At 36.0% G+C, this 16,532-nt stretch overlaps 1 protein-coding gene across 3 annotated transcripts in view; it reads right to left on the reverse strand.

Annotated features, from left to right (window-relative positions):
* Positions 1–2,159: 2,159 nt before the first annotated feature.
* DPY19L4 (dpy-19 like 4) overlaps positions 2,160–16,532 on the reverse strand; it is a 57,009-nt gene continuing 42,636 nt past the window's right edge. For all 3 annotated transcript variants that reach the window (XM_061123757.1, XM_061123756.1, XM_061123755.1), the window contains 5 exons: positions 12,317–12,373; positions 11,523–11,605; positions 8,549–8,681; positions 4,808–4,966; positions 2,160–2,810 (listed from right to left, as the gene is read on the reverse strand). In XM_061123757.1, coding sequence (XP_060979740.1) covers positions 2,646–2,810; positions 4,808–4,966; positions 8,549–8,681; positions 11,523–11,605; positions 12,317–12,373 — 597 coding nt within the window. In that variant the 3' untranslated portion in view covers positions 2,160–2,645. The remainder of the gene's footprint in view (positions 2,811–4,807; positions 4,967–8,548; positions 8,682–11,522; positions 11,606–12,316; positions 12,374–16,532) is intronic.

Genomic DNA, 16,532 nt, shown 5'->3' on the forward strand with positions numbered 1-16,532 from the left:
GTCCCCAAAAAACATGCTGTCTATATACTCAGAAAGTAATGAAGAAAAAAATTTATAAGTGCAATGCATACTCCCTAGGTTGTAAAACTCTACCAGTCTAACCCAGATGCCAAAGTCAGAAAACATATAAACCAGCACAGTCAATATCATACATCTTATCAAGTAAATTTTATCTGTTGGATTGTTTGGCATTTGGGAAGCTAAATAAATTAATTTAGCAGGCTAGAAATCCCATCACTACCTTTAACAAAGATTTGGTTACTAACGAATTAAAGTTAACAGTGAAAATAGTATACTGAGGATTCTTTCTCTGTGCTTAATGATGAGGGAAAAGTTATCAAATTTTTCTTATGAAAATGAAAGAAATGGATACTTTTTTAATAATAAAAAGTAAACTTTGAAATAAGGAGGTTAAGGCACTTATTTCCATGGTGTTGCAACATCAAGGGCAAAGTATGTATTGTATTTCTTTGAGAAATTCCTTCCACCCCAAGCCCACAAACTTTGCCCCTTTCACAGTACATCTCTACTGTCAAACCTAACCCAAATAGAATTACTTGCAGAATTCTTAATCATTTTAGTCTACAAATAAGTAAGGAAATTAAATGCTCAAGTTTTCTAGCACTATTGTTTTAACTAGAGCTAAAATAGAAGTAAATAAGTTTATCTTCCATACCTAGTATTATTATTTCTATAAAAAAGCTCACATTTTTCTTTTCAACTGACGCTAAATGAAAAATTCATTATTTAAAAAAATCAATTAAAAGCTGCTCCAAACCTGTTTTATTTAAGAAATAAGTTGATAGAAGCAAAAGCAACTTACTAATATGTCAAAAACAAAAAACACACAACAATCAAAATTCAGCGTATTTGATCATAAAATAAATCAGTAAAAATTCAATTAAATATTTCATGCTACATAGAAAGTAGGTTGTTCTATTTCCCTTTCAAAATATGCAAGCCATCTTTTCAATTACATTGTTTTACATGCTGCATCTAATCATAAGTACTACCATGTACTTCTTTCTGTACACTGCGTACTTAGGTAACTATGGTAATATTTTTATAAGGCTTGAAGCTAAATACTAGTGACTCACTATTAAGATGTACAGAGAAGCTGAAATAGCCTGCCTGTAGCTATCTTAATATTAATTGCTAAACATTACATAAAAGCATGACATGAGAACCAATAAAACTAATGCACCAGACATACGATACTGCCATCAAACAATTCTTAAGCTCCAAAAGAACAAAACATCTGAGTTAGTCTAAGAATGCATGAGCTCTTGTACTTTTAAAAGATATATTACAGAACATAAAGATAATGGAAAGATGCTCCTTTCTAATATAGAAATTTAGAGTGATGAAATTGCAATTTTTGCAGCACTCTAACCAGTGAAAAAATTTTAAATCTTTTCACTTAACAGGTGTGTAAGGTAAAACTAAACATGCATCCCATCTTATTAAAGTCATACACCCATCCTGAAACTCTTTATAAGGCCACATTAATCATTATAGAATTTCTTTTAAATATAATTAAAAAGGTAAAAAGGAACACAGACTGTGGAACTGTGCTGTGAATTTTATGGTAATTGTCATTTTGTTCTTAATGAAAACCGTACCACCATTTCACAAGGAACAGTACTTGTGTTTTACCACAAATGCTTGTCTATGCAGAGGCATGTTGAACAGCATCTACACATATCTCCAGAAATTGCTGCTCACTTTAGTGGATATATTCTCATTCTGATAAAGATTTAAGTTTTTACTTCATACTTCAATAGAAAAAACATGAATACATTATATACTCCATATCCATATTTTTAAAAACCTTGAACGTTCTTTTATTTTTTAACTTAGAGCAACATTCTTTTAAATATCTGTTTTAAAAAATACATAGGTAACAAGAGTTAACTGTTTTATCATGATTAAATTGGTATCAAATTTATGGGTGTAAGTGAAAAAACTAACCACTTAATAGTCACAATGTAGTGAAATGCAGTACCAAGCACTATATGTTATTAAGAAAGTGCTCACATATAAGCAGCAGATGATGAGAGCTATATCATGGAAAATCTGGATATATCAACGTATATCCTTAAAAATCATTTTCCTTTATATAATTTCCATTTTAATTTAAACGCCACAAATTCTCAGTGAACATTTATATTAGTTTTTTATTTCAGCTCTATTATACATCATGAAAAACCTTCAGAGACTGCCTTGAGGGTAAGGATAATTCTTTCCTTCTAGTCTATAATTATATCACATTAAGTATTTGTTAAATGTTATGTTTGAGACATACTCTGACCTTGAACATATTCAAACTCAAGACTAATGTTATGATGGAAAGAAGATTTATGAGGAAAATTTTACAACAGTTTGGAAGGTAAAATCATAGCAATAACGAAAACACCTGGCTGGAATACTGCAGTGTGGCAGATTTTACATTTTACTGAAGCACAGTAATGTTTGATCTTCTTTCCCCCACAGAACTCTAGATCCAGTTAATAGCAGGAGGGAAAATCAGCAGCAACATTTCAACGTCCACACTCTGATTTCCAAAAGATACCACGTACGTAGAAGAAAATTGCATTTTACTTCAGGTGATATATAAGTCTTTGAAATGAAGGCTCTGCTATTTTTCAAGACTGAAAGGATATCACAGTGTTGATTTTATATACAAAGTAGGATCTGTTCCAGTATACTCTAGTGAAATAATTCACATAGGGAGAATAGTTAATTTTGACCTCATGACAAAATCGTCCATGTTTTGAGTAGGTCAACTTGTCACCTTCTTCACAAACCACCTATCAAATGATATGAAACATAATGTTAAAAAGGTTATAGGAGAAATGCAATTAAGGTACAAGTGACTATATTTATATAAAATATATATATATTTGTTAAATATGGAGTATCTCACAGTGGTTAGCAAACATCTCATATTATTCAGCAAATAAAAGCCTCTTCATAAGAGTTACCATGTTCAGTAAATTCTTGAACTTCCCACTGAGATTGAGAAACCAGCATAGAGTCTTTTCCAATTTTTAAAAGATTTAATCCTAAAATTTAGAAGGCTATGTCCCCATAGTCTATTATCATTCATCTGAAGAATCTTATCAGGGAGCCTACCGAAGCTAAGAAATGGACATATATTCTTAATGTACATTCATATTTTCCTTGTGCAGGACTGACTCAACAGTACGTTTCTGTGACTAATCAGTAAATCCTTTACATTTTCACTTTAATGAGGTTCACTGAGATAACTTAGCTAGCTCAAAGAGTTTCCTACAATAAAAACACTAAATATCCTAATGCCTTGGAGAGATGTCAGAGAATCAACTTTAAGAATAAAAGAAGAGATTAGCTTTAAGCCTGTGCCTGGAATTACATGAAAGAAGTAACCTGACCTTCAAAATGGAGCAAGAAGGGGTCCAAGAGCAAAATAAAACTCTAGACAGCAATACAGCAGTAATTACTAAATGCGTGCGTGCTCAGTCACTCAGCCGTGTCTGACTCTTTGCGACCCCATGGAGCCTGCCAGGCTCCTCTGTCCATGGGATTATCAGGCAAGGATACTGGAGTGGGTTGCCATCTCCTACTCTTATTACCAAATACCTGATGTTTAATAAAATTCCATTCTGTCACCAATTAGCCAAAGATCACAGACATCAAGTACCAAGAGAGAAAATTCAAAATACATGCAGCAGAAAACAGAATAAGTTTATAAGATTAAGAGGTCATGAGGTCAATTTCTCTGGACTCTCCTGGCAAGGGCACAGGTTTGGTATGTGGGGAACTAAGATCCCACATGACTCGCAGCATGGCCAAAAAAACCCCCAAAGCAACAAACTAATTTCTCACCTCCAAACTGGTCTGGGATGATTATGACAAAGCTATTAAATTAGGAAGAGACAGAGAAGTCTTGGCTGCAGTCTGAATAGAATATGCAATCTAAGTAAGAATGACCTACTAAACTTTAAGATCCTCCACCCCCAACTTTCCCAGGAGTAAAGGTACCCTTTCTAGTGCCTAATTACCAGATATACAAACACTAATTACTAAACATTGACAAACTCCCCTGTCAAGTCTTAGTTGCCAGGTATATAGTATATACACTTCAGGCTGAGAAGTAACGCAGCATGGTAAAAGAGCAAAATCAATGAAAACTGAAAATACAGTTAAATCCTAACAACTAAAGTAGTTCTGAATACACTAATTTTGTGGATAATAGGGGCTCAATGTACAAGACTATGTTAATTTAATAAACAATTTTTCTAGATATGAACCAAATTATAAGAAATTTCTCAACATAAGAATATAACAAAACAAACAGCTGCTCTTTATATTACAATGTTAAAATAAAATCATAATTCAAAACAAATTATCTTTTGTTCATAAATGTATAACATGTACAAGTACAGGCAACTATTATGAGTCCCGGTATTGATAAAAATTTTTTTTTTTTTTTGCAAAATTGTCCAACTTTTCTTTCGTACATTGCAAAAACACTTCAAACTACTTTTAATAAGCTCCCCCACTGTTACATCTCTAGAGAAGGAAATGGCAACCCACTCCAGTATTCTTGCCTGGAAATCCCATGGACAGAGGAGCGTGGCGGGCTGCAGTCCACAGGGTTGCAAAAAGTCGGTCACAACTGAGCACATGCACACACTATTACATAATTTTTAATCATATTCTTAGTTAAGTTCCAAAAAATAAAGTTTGAAGATACTATTACAAGTTTAAATAGTCATTTTTCTCAAAAAAAAAAATAATTAAAACTTTACAAATGGTTACTTACATGGCCATTTGCAATGTCTAATAAATCTTTAACCCGACAGCCTCTCGTGGTTCCCACTTCATTGCAGATAGCATCTTCTATTATTAGGTAACTAGCCTTGTACGATGTCAGTATTTTATAAATATCCTCAGCAGATCGCTTTGAATAGATTTGATAGATCTGAAAGAAAATAATTAAAACAACAACTTTAAAAGACATTTAAAACTTCTTTTTATCAAACACTGAGCATCTACTATGTTCTTAGTACTATCTGTGGAAAATAAAGATATTCACTAAGACTTGATTCCTGTCCTCAATAAGCTTAAGTTCATCTGCTCTTGGCTACTTGCATATCTTCTTTAGAGAAATATCCATTCAAGTCCTTTGTCCATTCCTTCAATGCTATTGAGATATAACTGACATACAGTATTGTGTATGAGTTTAAGGTGTACAACATGTTTATTTGATAAGCTCATATGCTGCAAAATAATTTAGCACCATAGCTTTAGCTAATATTTGCATCATGTTACATAATCACCATTTTTTGTATGTGTGTGGAAAACATCTAAGATCTATTCCCAAAAACTTTCAAATCTACAATACAGTATTAACTTCAATCACCATGCTGTACATTAAATCCCTAGAATTTATTCATCTTATAACTAGAAGTTTGTACTCTTTAACCAGTATCTCCTCATTTCTCGAGGTCTCTCAACCCCTGGCAACCACAACTCTTCTGTTTCTATGAGGTCAGCTTTTTTAGATTCCATAAGTAAGTGATATCATACAGTATTTGTCTTTTTCTATGACTTACTTCACTTAGCATAATGCCCTCAATGTTTATCTACATTTTTGCAAATGGCCTTTGTCCATTTTTTAATTGGGTGGTCTTTTTATTAGTGAGTTGTAATAGTTCCTTTAATATTTTTATTACCATGTACCAAAGTATTTAATACTCATTTTATACATGAGATAAAGTCAGTGAGGTTAAAAATAATTTGACCCTTGTCACAATACTTAAAGAACAGGCATGCTTAAAACCCATGCCTTGATTACATGGTGTTTTTTCATTATAATTTTGCTGACCTTATTAGATAATAAGCTCTGGATCTTATTACAATAGATAATATATTTTTTTTCAGTTTTTCTGAAATGCTAAACTTGGAAAAGCCATAAAAGTTAGGCCAAAAGTATCAGACTGTCCTGAAAATCCTGAGGTTTGTAATCTAGACTGGACAAGATCCCAGTCTATCTGCAGGATATTCAGCAGCTGCTGACGACATGTTCTGGTTGCTGTCTATTCAGCAACTTCAGGTCCAATATCCACTGACATGCTAGATACTCATTCTGTGGGATACAGAATGTGACTACAACAAGAGGAAGTTTCTCACTCACTTCACCTGCTAAGTAAGTTCATGTGAATGGTTCTATCCTATCCAGTTTATACTTATTTGTGTATTTTATACACATTTTTATTTATTTTCAAGTCTGGGACAACTGTAACATACTACTGGGGCATGTTAAAAAAAAATGACTTCGATGCAATAGCAATAACATTACTGTTAGACTAGGGTGTGACTTCTCAACCTCAGTGCTATTAACATTTTGGGGCATATAATTCTCTGTTGGGACCAAACAGAGGCCGTTCTGCACACTGAAGGATGTTTAGGCATTCCCTGGTCTCCACCCTCTAGGTGCCTGTAGAACCCCTTCTCCAGCTGTAACAACAGAAAATGTCTCCAGACATTGCCAAATGTCCTCTGGGGGCACCGTCATTCCAGGTTTGAGAATCATTGGCCTAGGAGATTATACAAAGATTAGTCACATGTTATGAATTATAGATTGTGGTGTCTAATTCAAATGAAATGATATCATTTATGGACTTCAATTTGAATTTTAATTTAAAAACAAATTTATTCAGTACTTTATTAGACACCACAGAGAAAGATGAAGATTTTGGGAAAAAATTGGTTCCTATTCATATAAAACTGAAAACTCTAAAATGTTTAAATTTAACTAGAATGTAATTAGAAGTCTGACCTAATTACATGTGATTTTGAAATTCTATATTAGAATTCAAAAAACAAAATTATTAAAAAACAATAAAAAAATAACAAAGAAAACAAAGACATGTCAGAGTCCGTTGGTTTAAATCCACCAAAAATACAGTTTAGGAAGGAGCTTCCCAGGTGGCACTAGTAGTAAAGAATCTGCCTGCCAATACAGGAGACCTAAGAGATGCAGGTTTAATCCCTGGAGTAGGAAATGGCAACCCACTCCAGTATTCTTGCCTGGAAAAATTCCATGGACAGAGGAGCCTGGCAGGCCCCAGTCCATGGGGCTGCAAAGAGTCGGACATGACAGAGTGACTGAACATAAACTAGGTTTAGGAATACGCTGTGATATATCTTCTAAGCAGTGCTACCTTTCCAAGTGCAGCGAATATTAATCAGAGGTGACTGTTGTCTCCTAGATGAATCACTCCCAGGTAGACCTCCCCATCTCTGACCTCTCCCTCGCTTCAGCTGTTCTATAACCTTAATAACTCCTAAGCATTCCTAGGTTTATACAAGGTCTTTGATAACTCCCAAATGCCTTGAAGGGTAAGTCTAAATACTTAAGTATGACCTTCCAGGTCCTTCAGAATTTGGTCTCTTATTTTCTAGTTTCATGGCCAAACAAATTTCATGGCTCTTGGGACTTTTTCAATCTGGAATCACTGTATTCTTTTGCCAAACAAGTAAGTCATCCTTCAAATCTGTGATCAAAGGAATGCCCCTTATGAAGACTTGGATTTTTGTAGGCAGAATTGACTTGCTTCTGCTTTTGAACTCCTCTCTGTACTGTCTGTGATTATATGTGAATGTGTGTGTACACAAAGAATTATAATATTAATAGTACATAATTATAATAATAGCTAACATTTAAATTTTACTGTTTCAGACAGAGTGTATTATCTTATTTAATTCTCCTAAGTAGAATTAGGGTCAGAACTATTATTTCCAGATTCAGAAACTTGCTCAAGGTCACAAGCTAGTACCTGGCAGAGGTATCATTTGAGTCCAGATACTCTAATTCTAGAGTCTGGACTCTTAAGAGTCTAACCTCTGTATTACAGTCTAATTTCTATGCTGCTATACTTTCTACTTAGCATAGAGTATACTTAAAAACTATATGAAATTCTCTCCAATTGAAAAACAGAATATTTAGAACTCAGGTTCAATTGGTCATTACTTCAGATATGAAGTTACATTTACATCTAAACCAAACATTCAAAATTATAAATTCTCTGATAGAGAAGCAATTAGATACCATACAAATGTTACACATACTAAGTTATTAACAATAGCCCATACTGAAAACTAAATCAGTGCTTTATAAGCAATAATAGAATTTTGGCTTAGAAATACAAAGTGTATAAAGACATTAACTGAAAGCCTTCCTTCAATAATTTGAGAACAATGATATTCTCAAACATGTTTCCCTTTGTAAACTATTACACATTAGTCCCTTGGAGCCTTGTGGGAAATGAAATGTTTCTCCTAGAAACATATCAATACTTTTCATAAAAGAACTTCATATTCTAATGTTGGTCCCTCTTGGTTAAATGTACCATACAGCTTTTTAAAAAATTAAAACTAATTAAGTCTTCTGAAATTGTCTGGATTTTCCTAGCTAACCCAAGGAACATATACATCATTATAAAACTATACTAAAACGTCTTATAAAAAAGATTCCAATGTAGAATATAAAATGCCTTACGTTTTCATTTCTCTTGAGAAGATCATCATCATTGTAAAGAGGCAAGCTTGTCACCATCCATCCAGTGCATAATTTAATCACACCCATTAATTGTGGACTTCCTGCAAACACAGCTGCAACTGGAGCTTGCCTTCTGCAAAGAACCACAAAGATTCACACATTGAAAAGGTAAGTATACTATTTAGTTTACCAATCTATATCAATTCTGAAATACCAAGCAACTTAAAATGGATTGTATACTTAAGTTTTAATGTCAGTTTTAATTTCATTTCATTTTTTGATTCATTAAAAAAAATGAGCAGCTATTATGTGTCAGAAATTGTTTAAAAAGAGAAGTGGGAGGACAAGGTCACTGCTTTCAAGACAGAGCAGGGGAGAGGATAAATACATCTATTGCCATCTAGGTCACGTGGCGATAATGCAGGGTAATGCAACAGTGACAGTTCAATGGTGATGCTGTGAATTCTCAAATTCATCTTTGGCAAATACTAACCACCATAACCCAGCTCCTTCCAGATGCACCTATCCTCCTGCTCCTTCCCTGCCTTTACCCGTGTGTCTGGCTCCAGTTAACACATGAAGGACTTCTCTCCTCTAAATCATAATTCCAAAGTCCCAGATGGATGCCCCTCACAAGACAGATCCCAAAGGGCTGCTCTAATGTCCCGACTTATTTATTCCCTCCCTGTATTCAACAATCAGCTTCCACCTACTGTATAAAACTCTGAAAGTAAAGAGGACACAGCCAGTGTCCTCAAGGAGCACCTGGTAATGGGGAAACAAAAATGAAACAGAAAAATCACATCACAGTAACATAAACGCTCAATCATTTGATGTAAAAGGTCCAATGTTTAGGCCTTTGCTGTTTTTAAAAATATTGTGGTAAATCATACATGTAAATATGACTTACTTTTTTTTTTTTTTACTTACTCTTTTGTTAACAACAGAAGGCTATACAGTCAGTGTTCCACAAAGGTAAATACAATTCACAAAAAAATATTAACGGGCAGTAGTTAAGGATGATCTAAAATAATAATCTTTATACATACAAAAGGTGTCGTCATAATAATGAGACCTTACATATAAGACCTATTCTCACTTTCAAACTGTGGTGCTGGAGAAGCTCTTCAGAGTCCCCTGGGCTGCAAGGAGATCAAACTAGTCAAGCCTAAAGGAAATCAACCCTGAATATTCACTGAAGGACTGATGCTGAAGCTCCAATACTTTGGCCATGAGCTAAGAGCCTGAAAAGACCCTGATGCTGGGAAAGTTGAGGGCAAGAGGAGAATAGTGTGACAGAGGATGAGATGGTTGGATGGCATTACTGACTCAATGGACATGAGTTTGAGGAAACTCAGGGAGATAGTGATGGACAGAGAAGCCTGGCGTGCTGCAGTCCATGGGGTCGCAAAAAGTTGGACACGACTTAGCAGCTGAACAACAACAACAATTCTCACTTCTATTCACCTATTCTATAAAATTAATTCTTCATTTTTAGAAACAGTTTCAATCTTTTTCTCCATTTTATCCTGGTCTTTTTCTGATAGTATTTTGTTCCTTTTTCAAGTATTAATTTCCTTATCTATATGTTTAAAATTTTTCATACTTTTCATCAGTCTCTATTCGTGGGGTAGACTGGTTGAAAAAAATGGTTGCAATGATTCTTTCCCCATAGTTATGCTCTTGGAGGAAACTCTAGTTTCCATCATGTGACTTGCTTTGGCCAATAGGACATTAGCAAACACAACGTGAGCAGACTTAAAACATGCTGCTCTAGGGAGCTCTACAACCACCATCTTGTGAATCAGTCCAGTCTCACCTGGGCTGGATGATGAGAAGTAAGTGGCTAAGTCAATTCCATGCCCTCAGCTGACACTACCCAGCCACAGACACGTGAGAGGGGCCAGGCCAGACTAACCAATTCCACATGAGCTGGCCCAGACCAGAAGCCTACCTATTGCTTCCACTCAGTTGATCACGGAAGTGGTGCAAAATAACAAATGTTTATTGCTTGTAAGTCACCAACTTTTATGAGAGTCCACTGTGCCGCAAAACCTGACACAAATTTTATTATCAGAAATTGCTAGAGGTCTAGTTCTATTGCTTATCATAAATGACAGCAATATGTCTTGCTGTGTCTAAGTGTTTCTTCATGTGTTTTGTAACTTTAGAACTTATCTCCATGAAGCTTTATTTGTGAAATCCTGGGTAGCCTGGGTTGAGGATTTTATTAGGCACTCCAGACCATCCCAGAAATATTTTGATGCTAATTTCTTGATACAGGGTTCCCTGGATTAAACAAGTATAATTTCAAGCTACAGACATGTGAATTCAGATGGACCGCTACAAATTCAGAGGAAACACTTTATTTTTGACCAAGAGCTGAGGCCAAGGAAGACATGCTTTCTTACCATCTTTTTCTACCACTTGCTGGATATTTTGAATTCATCCCTTCACTGACAGTATGACCCTCTGAGGATCCCTTGGTTCTGTATGTATTAATATGTTAGGGGACGGAATAGGGTGTTTCAATTACAATTCCCCACTTGCATAGGTCCAAGAGCACATCTCCTGTCACCTTAAAATCTGCATGAGTATCAAAGTTAAAAATGTTGTTAACTTTGGTTATCAACACTAGAAACCCACCGTTCATTCACCTCCAACCCTGGTTAAAAGAAGCATCTCTTGATTATCTAAATAAAAGGACATTGATTCCTTTTTAGTCCACATTTCTAGATGCTTAATAGCTAGAGCTTCACATCTCAACTTATCAATACTGTACTTTTGATGGAAACGAGTTCAATTAGAAAATTAGAATTATATGTCTAATTAAAAAACTGTCCCTAAAAATATAGGGTAAAATTCCTGAGTTTCATGGAAAAAGGATTACCTTATTATTCCCCCTGAATCTATTAAATAGCATGCAACGATTAATTAATAGCTCAACAATAATCTCAGGTAATTCAGTTCTTACTTTATCCAGGTCATAAGTTCCACCGTATCTGGGTCATAAAATTCTTGTAGTTCCATTAGTTCTGTCATTAATCTTGGAAAAAACTAAAATACAAAACAAAATCCCCGAAACCTGTGTGTAAGTATTTAGAAAGTTTGAAGCTTTTTCAAAGTATTTCCAAAGACTAAGAGGCCTACTTGTGACAAACAATATTACAACACTGTTCTCACAGAAAAAAGGGCACAGAGCACTTTACTTTCTCTTAGTTTCTTGTTCACTCTTCTCAGTCCAAATAATCTACCATTTGGTTAATTTACTACCTATACTCAATACATAATTTTAGCATCACCAATTAATCATCAGTTGTATCTTTCATGCACATCACACTGAAAAAATAAGTAAACAAATAAATTTCAGGTTAAGTCAAATAATTCACAGGTTTACTGGCAATTAATTTCATGTCACATTATGGTAAGGTAAAGAATTTATATTACTTTGTAAATATTTAAATTTTGGGGTTGCCAAAATGCTTTTTACTCTTTACTAGTAAATACTATTTATTCAGCTATTTCCTTTGTCAATTTTAATAGTCTAACAATATTAGACTATAGAAAATTGCATCAGATGGCACTCTAAAAATGTTTTAACTCTTCTATCATGGTCCTATTGGTAGAAAATTCAGTATTATTTAGTATATCACATTTTATTTTGTTAAAATACTGTCCCAATATAAGTATCCTACACACACATAAAAATTTATCACTACCTTATAAACAACATATATTTTAACCTTATGAAAAATCTAACTTTCTTACCTCTTTCCATAAGCTGAGACCTATTATAGTGGGCACAGCCATGCTCAAAATAAGAGCCTAAAATGTTAAAGCAAAAAGGGTTATGGATAAATACACTTCAGAATATACTTCAGAGGTACTAGACAATGACTCTATGACCAATCAAATATTCTTACAGTTATAACAATTTCAGAGAAATTGGGAGTCAGCATGGAACCTAGTTCATAGAGTAAGATGGTGATGACTACTGGTGGCTCAGACGGTAAAGCCTCTGCCTTCAGTGCAGGAGACCTGGGTTTGATCCCTGGGTCGGGAAGATCCCCTGGAGAAGGGAATGGCAACCCACTCCAGCAATCTTGCCTGAAGAGTTCCATGGACAGAGGAGCCTGGTGGGCTACAGTCCATGGGTCACAAAGAGTCGGACACAACTGAATGACTACCACATAAACAATGGATTTAAGATATAACAAGCTGGAGGTAAAGTGAGACATACATATTTACTGTATAAATTTAAGGCAGAACATAATGCTCATCACAACATTTCAAATAGCAAGTGAGTATCTGATTTTCCCAGGACTCTAACTTAGGAAGTTTACAAAAAACACTGGATTGTAAATAAATAAACAGCTATGTGAATAGCTAACAGCAGCAAAAAGACAATGAATTAACACAGGAAAAACAGTCAGTACATACCAGTATGTGTGTGTGCTCAGTCGTGTCCAAGTCTTCGCAACCCCATGGACTGTAGCCCGCCAGGCTCCTCTGTCCATGGGATTCCCCAGGCAAGGATACTGGAGTGGGTTGCCATTTCCTTCTCCAGGGCATTTTCCTGACCCAGGGATTGAACTTGCATCTTCTATGTCTCTAGCCCGCACTGGCAGGCTGGTTCTTTAATACCAGTATACTACTATGCTAAGAATATATAAATTCCTCTGGAAAAAGGTTGGCAAAATACAAGAAGACTATTATTAGAGATAATAATTTATCAGCTTTCACCAAAACCTGTTCTTCGTACTCTCCCATGGCAACTGGTGACCCCACAACCTAGTCATTCAAATGCCAAACCTAGGAAACATCTATGATTTCTCCCTATTCTTCATTCATCCATACTTTATGAAGCACCAAATCTTCTATTTTTTTCACTTCAGTATAGAACAGTATTAATTAAATGGGCTTTGGAGCTAGGAGAACTCCAAAGTGGGTGTGAATCATGATTTTATTACAATTATAAGTTATACGATATTGGGCAAGTTAATTAATCACTTTAAGCCTTCGTGTCCTTGTCTATAAAATACAGATAATGAAACTTGCCAACAAGGTCTTTGTAAGCTTTGAATAGCCTATGAAATGCTTCAAACAGTACCTGACACATAGTAAGCTCTCATCGCTTCCTCCTCCATGGCCTGTACCTGGTTTAAGGAGGTTCAACCTCCTTCCTGGTTCAAGTCTATCACCCTTAAGCCTATTCTTCATGGAACTTTAAGGGTGGGCTGACAGAAAAGGTAAGGCTGACTTTCTCCCACCTCTGCATAAACATGTCAATGTGTTCTGAATGCCTGTGGGATAACACCAAGTTCAGCAGAACACTCAAAAGACCTCACTGACCTTACCCTCCTTGATTCCTCCAGTCTCATTTCTTCACCCTTACCTCACATTTTATGTGCCAACAAAATTAAATGTATCATGCTTTTTCTTTGCCTCTGATTTTACTCCCTTTGCATATATCATGTACTTTGCAACCGGTGTTTCTTCCCTCTACCATGAATACCGCTTTTACCCTCATCTTTCAAACCTCAGAACTGAAGTCCTCTTTTAGGGATTAAAAAAAAAACTGAATTAAGCAGGCCTTCTCTGTTCCAACAGCACCCTATTAATACTTCTTATTATCTCTTTTTATGACCAGGAAATGGTAATCCACTTAATGAAATTAACCTTTTTTAACTATACTGCACACTATGCGAAATCTTAGTCCCCCAACGAGCAATCAAACCCATGCCCCCAACAGTGAAAGCTTGGGGTCCTAACCACTGAACCACCAGGGAAGGCCCCAAATCATGTTTTATCTTTTTATTTCAAGCACATTATTCATAGCAGGTGATTGTGGTTTTCACACAATCACAGAAAGCTAATCTAATCACATGGACCACAGCCCTGTCTAACTCAATGAACCTATGAGCCAGGCTGTGTAGGGCCACCCAAGACAGACGGGTCATGGTGGAGAGTTCTGACAAAACGTGGTCCACTGGAGAAGGGAATGGCAAACCAATTCAGTATTCTTGCCTTGAGAACTCCATGAACAGTATGAAAAGGCAAAAAGACAGGACACTGAAAGATGAACTCCCCAGGCCGGTAGGTGCCCAATATGCTACTGGAGATCAGTGGAGAAGTAACTCCAGAAAGAATGAAGAGATGGAGCCAAAGTAAAACCAACACGCAGTTGTGGATGTGACTGGTGATGGAAGCAAGGTCCGATGCTGTAAAGAGCAATACTGCATAAGAAACTGAAATGTTAGGTCCATGAATCAAGGCAAATTGGAAGTGGTCAAACAGGAGATGGCAAGAGTGAACATCAACATTTTAGGAATCAGCGAACTAAAATGAACTGGAATGGATGAATTTAACTCAGATGACCATTGTATCTACTCCTGTGGGCAAGAATCGCTTAGAAGAAATGGAGTAGCCATCACAGCCAACAAAAGAGTCCAAAATGCAGTACTTGGATGCAATCTCAAAAATGACAGAATGATTTCTGTTCATTTTCAATGCAAACCATTCAATATCACGGTAATCCAAGTCTATGCCCCAACCAGTAATGCTGAAGAAGCTGACGTTGAACAGTTTTATGAAGACCTACAAGACCTTCTAGAATTAACACCCAAAAAAGATGTCCTTTTCATTATAGGGGACTGGAATGCAAAAACAGGAAGTCAAGAAACACCTGAAGTAACAGGCAAATTTGGCCTTGGAGTACAGAATGAAAAAGGGAAAAGACTAATAGAGTTTTGCCAAGAGAACGCACTGGTCATAGCAAACACCTTCTTCCAACAACACAAGAGAAGACTCTATACATGGACATCACCAGATGGTCAACACTGAAATCAGATTGATTATATTCTTTGCAGCCGAAGATGGAGAAGCTCTATATAATCAGCAAAAACAAGACCAAGAGCTGACTGTGGCTCAGATCATGAACTCCTTATTGCTGAATTCAAATTTAAATTGAAGAAAGTAGGGAAAACCACCAGACCATTCAGGTATGACCTAACTCAAATCCCTAACAATTATACAGTAGAAGTGAGAAACAGACTTAAGGGACTGGATCTGATAGACAAAGAGTGCCTAATGAACTATGTATGGACAGAGGTTCGTGACACTGTACAGGAGACAGGGAGCAAGACCATCCCCAAGAAAAAGAAATGCAAAAAAGGCAAAATAGTTGTCTGAGGAGGCCTTACAAATAGCTGTGAAAAGAAGAGAAGCAAAAACCAAAGGAGGAAAGGAAAGATATACCCATTTGAATGCAGAGTTCCAAAGAACTGCAGAGAGAGATAAGAAAGCCTTCCTCAGTGATTAGTGCAAAGAAATAGAGGAAAACAGCAGAATGGGAAAGACCAGAGATCACTTCAAGAAAATTAGAGATACCAAGGGAACATTTCATGCAATGATGGGCTCAATAAAGGACAGAAATGGTATGGACCTAATAGAAGCAGAAGATTGAAAAGAGGTAGCAAGAATACACAAGAGCTATACAAAAAAGATCTTCATGACCCAGATAATCACAATGGTGTGATCACTCACCTAGAACCAGACATCCTGGAAGTCTGGTGAAGTCTATGTGAAGCTATGTGAAGTCAAGTGGGCCTTAGGAAGCATCACTACAAACAAAGCTAGTGGAGGTGATAGAATTCCAGTTGAGCTATTTCAAATCCTAAAAGATGATGCTGTGAAAGTGCTGCACTCAATGTGCCAGCAAATGTGGAAAACTCAGCAGTGGCCACAGGACTGGAAAAGGTCAGTTTCATTACAATCCCTAAGAAAGGCAATGCCAAAGAATGCTCAAACTACTGCACAATTGCACTCATCTCACACACTAGTAAAGTAATGTTCAAAATTCTCCAAGCCAGGCTTCAACAATATGTGAACCATGAACTTCCAGATGTTCAAGCTGGTTTTAGAAAAGGCAAAGGAACCAGAGATCAAACTGCCAACATCTGATGGATCATTGGAAAAGCAAGAG

This window comes from Dama dama, chromosome 21 (assembly GCF_033118175.1).
Source record: "Dama dama isolate Ldn47 chromosome 21, ASM3311817v1, whole genome shotgun sequence".
Classification (NCBI taxonomy): Eukaryota; Metazoa; Chordata; class Mammalia; order Artiodactyla; family Cervidae; genus Dama; species Dama dama.